We start from the raw sequence: 11968 nt of genomic DNA on the forward strand, positions 1-11968 counted from the left end.
GTGCAAGAACTACTCAATCATCTAAGAGCTTCTGTTCTAAGAGCTGTAACACTTGGGAAGAGGTCTGCTCCCCTGAAACGCCACCTGAAGCTCTGCTCCACTCCTCACTGGCTAGTTGGCCTCTCCTTGGCCCAGCCTGACCCAACCCAGTGTAGGGAAGCTCAGAGTAACTGAATTACCAGGAAGGAATGGCAGAGAGACAGGTGGAGGCAAGTGCAGCAGCTGAAGCAGCAGAAATGACTTCCTCTTCCTGGCTACACTCTCTTCCCTTCACCAGAAACTCCCACCAGGCCTGTCCAGAGAGCTCCCTGGAAAGCCTCTGGCACACAGGTTCACATGGGTGTCTTCAACATACCACTTAAAGTCAATGATAATAGGGTGCAGAAGTAAAGCCCCAGACGAGGAACCAAAGTTGACACCTCAGTTAATGATGTTGGTCTTTTCTTTCCTTTCCCTTCCTTTCCTTAATTGATTCTGTTATCTAGATTGGTATTTGGTCTAGAATTCAGAATAATGCCAGCAGGACACGTATAGGCATTAGGGTAAGAAACTTGTTCCTAGACTCTGCTGCCAGGATACCAGGGACCAGATCTGCCTTTGCAGTAAGCAAGCAGGGCTCTGAAGATTTCTCTCCTAGTACTTAATCCTTCTATGAGCCTCTAGGTCTCAGGCCATCCCACAGGAATTCTCAGAGAACCCTGCCAGCCTCATACAGAAGCTCACATTTGTGTAGTGAATAAGAACCATTCTGTACTAAATTTATACCATCCTTTAGGAAGAACTTGTCTCTCCTGGCCATCCTCTTGCTGCTGGCAGCATTCCTGGCCTTCACTCATATACTCCCAATTGAATATAGGTCTTCAGAAAAAGAACCTCCTTATGAAGCTGCACAGACTCTGTATAGCACCACCACATGAAAGGAAACCTAGCATAGACCTAGATTTCCAGACCCTCCAGACTCTGTATTCTATCTGCTCCTTCCTGGCTTTCCTGCACCATTAATGTCCAGAGCTCTGTGCCCTGCTTACCACCAGCCTTGTGAACACTTTCAGGTCCCAAGAAGTGAGAAGAATCCCATTGTGTTTGGCTTCAAGCTACTACCAGTTGTGCTATTTCCATTCCCTTTCCTATGAGGCTGGCCTCCTGTAGCCCTGGTTCTTACTCTGTTGTAGGCTATATGTAAGACCTACAGATTGTGGGAAACCATTGATATTTGGACTTGCTTTTCTACTACAGGCTGAGCAGAGTATGATGGATGTCACTAGGTAGACATCACTGGAACAGCTCAGCAGGAGGTTTAGAAAAATAGCTTTGGCTACTGATGTGGTTGAGTCTGAGGGAAATCATTTTCTATTATCTCTCCTGCTATGGCTGTGCTCAACATTAGTATCTTTTTTTCCCACCACTTCTCCCTTTTTAACTAATTTTTCGCTTTTATTATAATGTATAGTTGTTTGTCCTGCACATATATCCATACACCCTGATTGTGCTTTGTGTAGCATTAAGTCTTGAGAATTCTGGCCCAGGGCTTCTTCTTGCTTTTGACCATTTATGTTTCTGGATAAAAGACACACTCACCTTTTATATTTTAAAATATACCTTATGCAACATAATAGCTGGGCAGCTACCTATCCTCCATGCTGTTAGAATCTTCTTTCCTATTCATAACCCCAAGTTATCATTTACTATTTACTATGTTCCATGTGGGCTGCTCTTAACCCAACTGGGTTGCCCTCTGGGCCATGGTCTCCTGGCTCTTAGCTCATGGCAACTCACATTTTCCCTCCTGCATGTTCTTCTTCTACCACACTGACTTTGCTCCTCTCCTTTCTCCTCATGGTCCTCTCTGAAAAGCTATCAAATCCTCAACCCCCATTGGTCTCTTCTGCCTAGTTATTGGCTGTTGTCATCGTTATTTAATAATAAGAATTAACTTTGTGGTAGGACTCCAGGTCCTACATGAAGGCTCCATGTCTTATGAGCCAGAAAATACCATTATAATAGACAGTAACTGACAAAAACCTCAACAGCCTGGTGTCTGTGGAGATCAGGAAAGGTCTTCAGATTCCCTATGACTAGAGTCAGATGGTTGCCTCTCTCTATGCAGATGCCAGCAACTGAACCCAGGTGTCCTAGAAGAGGAGTCAGTTCTCATTATCACTGGTTCATCTGCCCAGCCACCAATCCCTAACCCCACTCCAATTCTTCCTGTAAAAAAGGTTTCCAAAATTTGGCGTTCTAGATCTTAAACAGGCCTCTGGTAACTTCATCTCACAGGGAGAGTACTTTATAGACCCCCAATCCCTATTTATGAAATGGGGAATTTTTTTTGTTTTGTTTTGGCTTGTAAAATTTTCTACTTTAGTTTGCTAATATTTTTGAGTTCTCCATAGAACACTCTTTGCTTCAGACAGCCATTACTGAACTTGCAGAGTCTTTTCCCTCATACATTATTGTGGACTATCATCCCTCTGTGTAATGGTGTACTCTACCCTCAGGAAGTAGGCACCCCTGCCTAGTCTGTTTTGTTTTCTGTACTTCCATGGAATGAGACAAGTCTTCATTATTGAGTATGAGCATGCTGCCTTTCTCATTAGGTTGTCTCTAATTTCTGACAGGAAGAGGCTTGTGTCTTTAATTTCCATAAAAACCACGGACTGTGACCACACCCATCTTCATGATGTTATTGACATCAGAACGTTTAGGGTCAAAGCTTGCTTTCTGACAGCTGTAATAAGTTAGTATCGGCCAAAACAAAAGACAATTAAATAGAAAAGTAGAGAAAACAGCAGAAAAGAATGCCTTTATTAAGTGTGACCATATTTGGAAGAGAAGCCAAAACCATTTCAGAGACTCCCTCTGTCTCTCCAGGTTCATGATTCATATTCTGACATGTGTTTAGGTTGAAACAAAGATATTGGGGGGCCCTGCTTCCCTCTTCTGGTTCTTTTTAAATTTTAATTACTTATAAACTGGAGATTCCTGAATATCACTTGCCTTTTCTGATAGCTGTTACCTAGTTTCCCCCAGTATATTCTCTGGAGACTGTGAGTGTGTGTACTCCGAACACCATGGGTCTCTGATTTTCAAACTTCTGATTTTCCTAATGACTATAAGAGATGGCAGGAATTTAGCAAGTTACAGAGTCAGGTCAGAAGTGTTTAATTGTGCTACATCCACTCCAGTAGTGACAAGCGCTACAGGCCCCGAAAACCTGGGTGCTGTCCCGAGGTGAAAAGTTCACAGAAACTTAGTCTCCTGGAATCGTGGCATCCTGTATAAAGAATGCTCCAATGTCCTTGCTTTAGTTGGTAAACGGATCTGTGTGCTTTCCCTTAATATTGCTTTATTACAAGTGCTCCTAAGGATTGATTTTTTGACATATAGCTAAGTTAGATTCTAGGCAGTCCTTGATCCAACCTTGGGCATGTATAGCTAAGTCACTGCCCTACACAGGAATTTACCATTATCTAGGAAGAAGGAAGTTTGTGATCTAAGAAGGAACCAGAGTTGATACTTAGAACTATAGATTGTTGAGTTACACCCATACACAAGTATTTCCAATGGCCTAGGGGGAAGATGTACTATACAATAGACTAGAATGGGAACTATGGCAAGGGCACGAAGCCCTTGACCCTGGCTTCTAAGACCCTGGACCTTAGGTGGAGCTGTTTTTGATCCCAGTTGTTAAACATTGAATTTTATGCCAGTTGGTTCCTGCCAGTCCTTCCGTGTTTGCATTCCTCTGTTTTGTGTAAGAATCCAGTAACCTCTTTGAACCTTGCTGGTGTGTCACCCAACTTCCCTATTTTCATCTGTATAAAAAGTTTGATGCTCGATTTGACAAATTACATTCAGATTCTACACAATCTCGCGTGTCGCTTCTGTTTGTCATTCGCCAATTCCTTGTCCACCTGTAACCAGAGACCCGTTCCACGCAGATAGGAGACCCATAAAGGGGATAGTCTGCGGCACAATTGCTATGTGATTTTTATGGTATTGAGATAGGATCTGACATCTATTATGATGGTCTTTAGCTAACTGTATTTCTTTGCCTTTTGCTGGGCTGTGTGTATGCATGTATGGGCCCTGTTCTCTTCCAATATATGAATTGTGGAACTATACAGACAGTGTACATTTTTTTCTAATTAAAAGAGTAAGAAACACCTTTTTGAGCAGTATTAACCTCTACTATGGACTCCACTTGTATTTAAAATAATTAATGGCAAAAATTTAGAATAGTTTATTGGACATTGAGAAGGAATGCATCTTCTGCTAACCTCCCAACATTCAGGCACATCAGCAGCTCTGGACTCCTCTCCTCAGGGACTATGGTATCCTAGGAAACTGTATAAAAAGAAAGTCATTAAACCAAGTATTATGTCAAAATAGAGGCCCCGCATCCACAGACATTCACAGCTTCTGGTTCTTATCTCTATGCCCGTACTGCACTCATTTGTAATATGCTTAACTAATATATTCCCATTCCACTCATTTAGAATCTAGAATGGGGTCTCCAGGGCCTCAATTCACAGACAGGTGTAAGCAGTCGTGTAGATACTAGGACTCTGAATTGGAACTTCTGCTCTCTTTTGAAAGGCAGTTGTGTTGGATGGTATCTTGCCTGGTAGACATGTTAAGGAGTGCTTTGCTAAAGGAGATTATAGTGTAAGGAAGTTCTGCTAAGCAAATATGTGAAAGAACTCATGATGAAGGATTCTGTGATTATGACAAGCATTTAATTTTGGCCTTACATTATGTAGATGATATCGGTTTGCTGTGAGTCCATCGAGAGAAATGCCACCAAAAAACTAGGTGTACCCTGAATACTTGTTGCTGCTTCCACTGAGAGAGTAATTTCAGCTGATAAAGACTTATGTGGAATTTTTCTATGACAGACTCACTCACTGGGGCAGTATGTTTTCTGAGACATGGCACATGCAAGGGGAAGACCCATGGAGGATATATGATTGGTGGATCGAGTATAAATAGGACTCAAGGGCAGTTATGTAGGGTTAAGCTTGCTTGAATAGCTTGCTTTGAAATGCTTCTGGGTCTCCTGTCTTCCCTGATCTCTGCATCCTTGAGAGAGACAAGGCCAAGAACTTCCCCTGGCATCCCTTTAGGTCCTGGTCCTTCCTGATGATGCCTGCTGAATTTGCTTAGGCCTAGTTCTTTTTGCTTTGTGGTAACATCCCTTTTGATTCATGTTTGCTATCCTGACACTTCTGAACTAGACTGCTAGTATATTTGTGAAGTTGCTTGCCAGTGGATCAAACTGCTGCTGCTTATTTTGTGAATAGAATGGCTGATTTCCTGACAATGCAGATGAGATTTGCTCCAAAGAACAAATTCTAAATAGGTCCACTCTCCCTGTGTAATGATACCAACCTTTCTTTCCCACTGCCTTTGGTGTGTAGTGGCCTAGAAGGGAGGTTTAGCATTTATTATTAAAAATTGCATTGAGAAGATTTTAAGCTGTAGGAATCCAGTAAAATCAGATAAACCAAATCTAGTAGACAAGAAATTAGGGAAGAGTCTTGAACTCAATAATACTGGAGAGAAGTTCTGGAACAAAATAGTAATGGCTCAGGCTGTAAAATGAACAAGTGATTAATGGGACCCCCTGAAACAGAAAATGTTCTGCAAAGTAAAGGACACTGTCAATAGGAAAAACCACAGGCTACAGATTGGGAAAGTATCTTCACCATCCATACATCTGACAGCATGTTAATATCCAAAATTTCAACGAACTCAAGAAGTTAGAAACCAACAAATCAGATAACCAAATTAAAAATGGGGCTCATAAACAGAATTCTCATCAAAGGAATCTAGAATGGCTGAGAAGAACTTAAAGAAATGTTAACTGTGCTTGATCATCAGGGATATGCATATCAAAATGGCCTTGTTATTCCATCTTACACACATTAGAATGTTTAAGATCAAACAGTGAAATGACAGCAGAGGCTGCTAAGGAGGTGGAGCAAGGGGAACATTCCTCCATTTCTCTTGGGTATCAAAACTTCTACAACTACTTTGGAAAACAATGTAGTGGTTTTCAGAAAAAACATGAATAATTCTACCAGAAGACCCTGTTATACCAGTAGTGGACCTATACCCCAAAATATCCTAGTATACTAAAGGGACACTTACTCAACTATGTTCACAGCAACTTTATTCATAATAGCCAGAATCTAGGAAAAACATAGATATCACTCATCTCAAGAATGGATTAATAATATGTGGTACATCCAAGCAATGTAATACTCTTCAGCCATTAAAAGAAAGAGATCATGAATTTTGCAGACACATGGATGGAACTTGAGAACACATCCTGATGAGGGAAACCCTGACCCCAAAGGAGGAGTGTATATTAGTCATAAAGTATAGAAAATACAACATACATTACGGAGAATTATAGAACCTAGGACAGAAGGCTCAACCAAGGATGCTTGAATGTCATCTAGAAAGGGGGAATAAAATAATCTTATCAGGCAAATGGAGGGAGGGAATGCAGTGGTGGAGCAGACAGTGAGGGGAAGGGCAGGTTTCTACATCAGCTTTGGGGAGAAACAGGGGAGAAAGCCAGAGGGCCAGGAGAATGAATGAAAATGTGCAGCATGTTTGGGCATATGATTGGGAGGGTGCCTTGAGGATATCTCAGATGCTTGGGTTGTGAAATGATCCTTGGAATCAATGAACATCCATTGATTATCTGAGACTCCCAGCAGACAGGATATTAAACATTTAGAGACCATGAACTCATTGCAACCAGGAAGGTACACTATTGTAGCAATAGGGACACTAAACCTCCCACAATATTTTTGACCTACAATTTATCCTGTGTATAAGAAATTTGGAGACCAGGGATAGATCATAGATGAAGGAATGTCCAACCAATAACTGCTCTAACTTGAGACAGATCCCATGAACAAGTTCCAATCAATGACACTGTTTTGATGCTTTTATAGTTAAAGGCAAGATCCTAGCATAACTGTCCTCTGAGGGGCTCCATCCAGAAGCTGACTGAAGGAGATGCAGACACAGACCCACAGCCAAACATTGGATGGAGTTTGGGGAATCTTATGGAAGTGTTGAGTTAGGAATTGAGGTCTCTGAAGGGGACAGGAACTCCAGAAGATGTCCAACAGTGTCAACTAACCTAGACATCAGGGGATCTAAGAGACTGAATCACTAACAAATGAGCAAATTGTTTTGGACCTAGGCATTCCTTCATCTCTGATCTATTTCCTCCCAATCACATCCCCAAACATGCTGAACATATACATATATTGCAGATATGGAACTCCATCTTCATGTGGTGCCCCCAACAAGTTGAACAAGGGCTGTCCCTAAAGTGTTATCTGTGTGTGGAATACATTACCTTAATTGGAATACCTTTTGTGGCCTCAGTGGAAGAAGATGTACCAAGCACTGCAAAGCCTTGATGTGCCAGGGCGAGGTAAACTTTGGAGGGGCCGCCACCATGTCAAAGGAGAAGTGGTGGGGGATACAGTAGGAACTCTGTGAGGGTATCTGGGGGACAGCATCAGGATGTAAATTGAATAAACATATTTTTAAAAATCCCAAGAATATCTAATGGGAACTGTGAGAATAAAAATAGGCAGAAGTTGTATTCAACTCATTATTGTATTTTGGAAAATAGTTGTTACTTTTTGCAAACATTCTCTTCTTATGTACTTTCTTAATGTTTGATGAAGCAAATGTCACAAAATTAGAGGTTTAAATGTGATGAAGATTGGTTGACATAATCCACACAATCATGATTCACTCTGAGGAGCATTCTCTTTATCAGTCATTGTAGAAATCCTAACACTGAAATTGTTGAGTCTTACTGAGTCTCTGGCCTATCATATTGACTCAGAACAGCATTGTGATCATGGCCAGGAGTTCAAGCATCAAGGTAAACAACTTGTCTTACCACACACTGCACTTATGATCCCACACCCCAGAGCTAGATCTGAGCTGGTGAATCAGAGCCCTAGGGACTGCTCTTACAAGAGTTCATCTTTCCATGCCTCAAAGCAAACACAGTTTATCACTACCATTGGGATTTCTAGAGAAGCCAATCAGCCTCCTCCTTATCAAGATTATAAAATGAATACTTACTAACAGAAGCTCAGACTGCACTCACCAAGAAGATGAAGAACTTTGAATCCCAGCCTCTCCTCCTGCTGCTCATGGTCACCTTAGCCATCACGAAGCATCCAAATGGTGAGTGTGGGAATTTGAGGGAAAAGGACCAAACATGGGGACTTCATTTCTGGGGGTGCAGTAACTGGAAAGCATAACTCTTCCCTAACCCAGCCAGAATTTCTGTTCCCTTCTCCATTTTGCATCCTGCCCCTTGCTCCCTACCTTCCTTGGGAATAGGCCTGTGGACTGGCATTGGCTCCTAGGTGGAGTGTGGAGATTTAAAGACCCACTGCCCCTAGGTTCACACACTCTGAGATATGTATATACCCTCCTGTCATGGCCTGGACCTCTGGAGCCACAGTTAATCTTTCTCGGCTATGTGGATGATACACAGATCATGGGATTCAACAGTATAAGAGAGAATCTGGGGGTGGAGAGCCGGGAACCATGGATGTATGAGACTGGAGCGTTTTGGGCAAAGACAACAGATGATGTTGTGAAAGAACAACATATCTTGAAAGAAATAATGAGGAATGTGCTACATATCTACAATTATAGCATCATTGGTGAGTAAAATCCATGCAGAGATTCCAAACATCAGACTGCTCATGGGTTTGCCCCTATGTGCTGCATCCATGCTTTATACCCAAAAATGTGACCCATGGTTACTAGGCTGCAGACAGCTCAGTCAATGACCTGGGTTTCCCTGTAGTTCAAATCCAAGTTCAAATCCACTAAGAAAAGTCACATGGGCTGTGGAAATACACTGAAGTTTCACACCAAGTACCTTCCTTGTACAATTGACTGAGACTGAGGCCTTTTTCAGGATATCACACAATCCAGAAGACTTATGGCTGCCAAGTCATGCACAGACGGTACTTAAGTCATGGCTTCTTTGAATTAGCATTCAATCTCCATGATTACATCACACTGAATGAGGATCTGAGGACATGGAGGGGAGTTGGCAAGGCAGGTGAGATGCTTAAGGAAATGTGGGAGAAAACAAACTATGTAAACCAGGTGAAGCCTTTCCTGCAGATTACATGTGTGAACTTACTCCTTCGATTCCTGACCTTTGGGAAGAAGAGTTTGCTGAGAACAGGTAAGGACAGAAACTGCCCCATCTGCTCTGAGATTGTAGCTCCTTTCCCCTGATGATGCTTTCTTCCTCAGCAGAAAGCAGCTGGAACACTAACCCAGTCTTGCATCAAAGGGATAAGAGGCTTCTGGTTTTCTGCATTCAACCAGACAGAGAAACTCTCCAGAGGCCTAAGGCTTCTCCCAGCACAGTTCAGTCTGTGAATTAATCAGCAGTGCCTTCCACTTGTTTACCAGGGCAGCACTCAAATCCATTCATGGTCCATGCACAGTGTCTTTCCCTCTGAGGATGGACCACAGTCTTTCTCAGTCTTTCATCTCCATCCCCACAGAACCTGGAGTCAATAACCCTAGTAGGAGATACAGCATTTCCTGTTCTGTCCTGGCTGATGGTGATTCTGAAACTTTCCCAGGAATAGATTATCCCATCCATATCCTGAATTTACACTGCTCTGTGGGGTTGGCACCTCTTCTTCAAGCTAACTCTCCTGTCCATTCACAGAAAGATACACGAGCATTGATGAATGTCTAGGAAGAATGACAAATGCCTTAAATTTCCAATTGTTTCCCTCAGACGCCCCTAAAATACACATGACCCATAAGATCAGACCAGATAGGAAAATCACCTTGAGGTGCTGGGCCTTCAACTTTTACCCATCTGAAATCACTTTAACCTGGCAGAGGGATGGAAGCAACCAGACCCAGGACATGGAGGTGATAGAGACCAGGCCTTCTGGTAATGGAACTTTCCAGAAGTGGGCAGCTGTGGTGGTCTCTTCTGGAGAAGAGCATAGATACACATGCCATGTAAATCATGAGGGGCTATCTGAGCCCATCACCATCAGATGGGCTAAGCATGGTGAGTGAGCACAGAGACCATTGAAAGGGAGTAGGAGTCCAGAATGACAAAGACAGAGATTTGGAACTCAGACTGTCACTCTCCTTTCACTCATTTCCATCCCAGAGCCTCCTGAGCCCACCATCCCCTTCATGCCTATGATTATTGCTCTGGTTCTTGGAGCTCTCCTTATGGGATCAGTGATGACTTTTCTTATATGGAAGAGAAGGACTAGAGGTAAGAAAGGGTCATGGTCTTAATTCATGTATCAATGGAAATAACAAGCCCAAGCTGTGGGAAGCCCTTAAACATGACAGCATATTTCATTCACATAACTTCAGTTCATAAAGGGTAGATGTGCTGAGAGTACCTTCTCTGTGAAGCATAAAGAAAATAATAAAGAGAATAATAATAATAATTATTATTATTAATTTTCCTTCCCATAGCCTCCTGAGCCCACCATTCCCTTCATGGGAGAGAACTAATTCCCAGGTCTAAGATGTCAGAGGGACATTCCCTATTTAGCATAATCTTCCATGGTACTAGATATCACACTTCATAGATAGGTTTCCATCTTGATTATCTCAATCTGGAGACACAGTTCTGAACACTTATCTGAGATAAAGACCAGGAGACCCCCCCTAGGCCATCTTCATCCTGCTGCCTCCATGGCCTCTAATATGAGATCATGCTTCCAGTTTAAACAGGAAACAGCTATATTCAGTCTAGCCAATAATATGTGTTGTGACTCATCTATGGGAAACATATTGCCACAAGGAGGTGAAATCCCTTTGATGCACAGTTTTTGGTTACAGCATTAAATAGTAACACCCTAAAGGTCCTGGTATGCACCAGAAAGAGGGACAGAGCGTAGAATCCTGAGGGGTAGGGACTCCTGGAATTGGGGTCAATTGAGTGAGTGAGGAGCTGTTGTCTATGTCACCATTTAATGATACATATCTGTGTTTCTTCCTTATTCTTTTTACCTACAGGTTAAGACAGATGTGGTACAGAGCTATTAAACACTGTTTCTGGCTTCTCCTCCCATGGTGCCTTCTCTTTCCACACCTGCCTGTGACTATGTGTCTGTCTACTCTGAGCACACTGTAAGAAGTTCATCAGCAGAAAAAAGCCTTATCTTGACTCTGACTGTGTGTATTCCCCAGTCATCTCTCATATTCCCACCCAGGCAGGGCTGGGAAACCTCCATCCCTGATTGGAATTTCACTTTTCCCAATATAGCATTCCATGCTTCTGTCTTTACTTAATTATTTGCTTTTGCTTGTGCAACTTCTTGGCAGATTGTATGACCGATTGATGTCCTAAAAATGAGTAAAACTTTATGGAAAAATAAATCTCAGATGCTTATAAAATTTGTTTGCTGTGTTAAATCCCTTGCCTATATGGCATTGGTTGCATTGTGGAGTCAAGGGAGCCCTGGGCTGTTTACCCTTGCTGCTGGTTCCACCTGGGCTTTCACATTGTCCCTTTCCTCCTGAATAATTTTTCTATCTCCTAATACCAATCTTCTAGTGCACCTGTTCCTCTGGGTCATGTGATTCAAAGGTCTCAGGAATTTTTCAGCCTCGTCCAGGGTCTGTGATGTTCTCTCCCATGGACACTCAGCCTTAGAATGACTCAGTCTGGTGCTAAACCAGGAGAAATTTGGATTATGGTTTCAAGATGAATTATACTTGTTCTCAGTTTTGTGTATAAGCTTGGTGTCATTGTCTTCTGTTGTGAACTGTCAGTGACAATATTAGAAAGTTTTTCTGTCAAGTCACACAGCTGATCTCTGTGCTATTCTGTCACAGATGTGAAAGGTAACGCCTGGTTTCTGACAGCCTTGGGTAGTATAACATGTCTGACAAATGC

The 11968-nt window shown here is 42.3% G+C and overlaps 1 protein-coding gene across 4 annotated transcripts; it reads left to right on the forward strand.

The window, feature by feature from the left end:
• Positions 1-8088: 8088 nt before the first annotated feature.
• LOC110288607 (class I histocompatibility antigen, Gogo-A*0101 alpha chain-like) lies at positions 8089-11635 on the forward strand. 4 transcript variants are annotated; one of them, XM_085833171.1, is made up of 6 exons: positions 8089-8235; positions 8457-8723; positions 8984-9130; positions 9830-10114; positions 10220-10330; positions 11086-11624. In XM_085833171.1, exons 1-6 carry the CDS (start codon positions 8163-8165, stop codon positions 11088-11090), a joined length of 888 nt encoding a protein of 295 aa, XP_085689297.1. In that variant the 5' UTR covers positions 8089-8162; the 3' UTR covers positions 11091-11624. The 4 variants fall into 4 exon arrangements, with proteins under 4 accessions (XP_085689297.1, XP_085689296.1, XP_021010566.1 ...); XM_085833170.1 differs by having other exon boundaries at positions 8984-9259; positions 11086-11618; XM_021154907.2 differs by lacking the exon at positions 11086-11624 and having other exon boundaries at positions 8984-9259; positions 10220-10368.
• The last annotated feature ends 333 nt before the right edge of the window (positions 11636-11968 follow it).

Source organism: Mus caroli, unplaced genomic scaffold (genome assembly GCF_978045245.1).
Source record: "Mus caroli unplaced genomic scaffold, Mus_caroli_1 scaffold_18, whole genome shotgun sequence".
Classification (NCBI taxonomy): Eukaryota; Metazoa; Chordata; class Mammalia; order Rodentia; family Muridae; genus Mus; species Mus caroli.

What these genes read in the sequence shown, in the direction of transcription:
- LOC110288607 (XM_021154907.2), top strand. Translation starts at nt 8,163, where the DNA reads ATGAAGAACTTTGAATCCCAGCCTCTCCTCCTGCTGCTCATGGTCACC. An exon ending in GAAGAGTTTGCTGAGAACAG is followed by an intron (nt 9,260 to 9,829) that starts GTAAGGACAGAA and finishes TGTTTCCCTCAG; the next exon opens with ACGCCCCTAAAATACACATG. An exon ending in CATCAGATGGGCTAAGCATG is followed by an intron (nt 10,115 to 10,219) that starts GTGAGTGAGCAC and finishes TTTCCATCCCAG; the next exon opens with AGCCTCCTGAGCCCACCATC.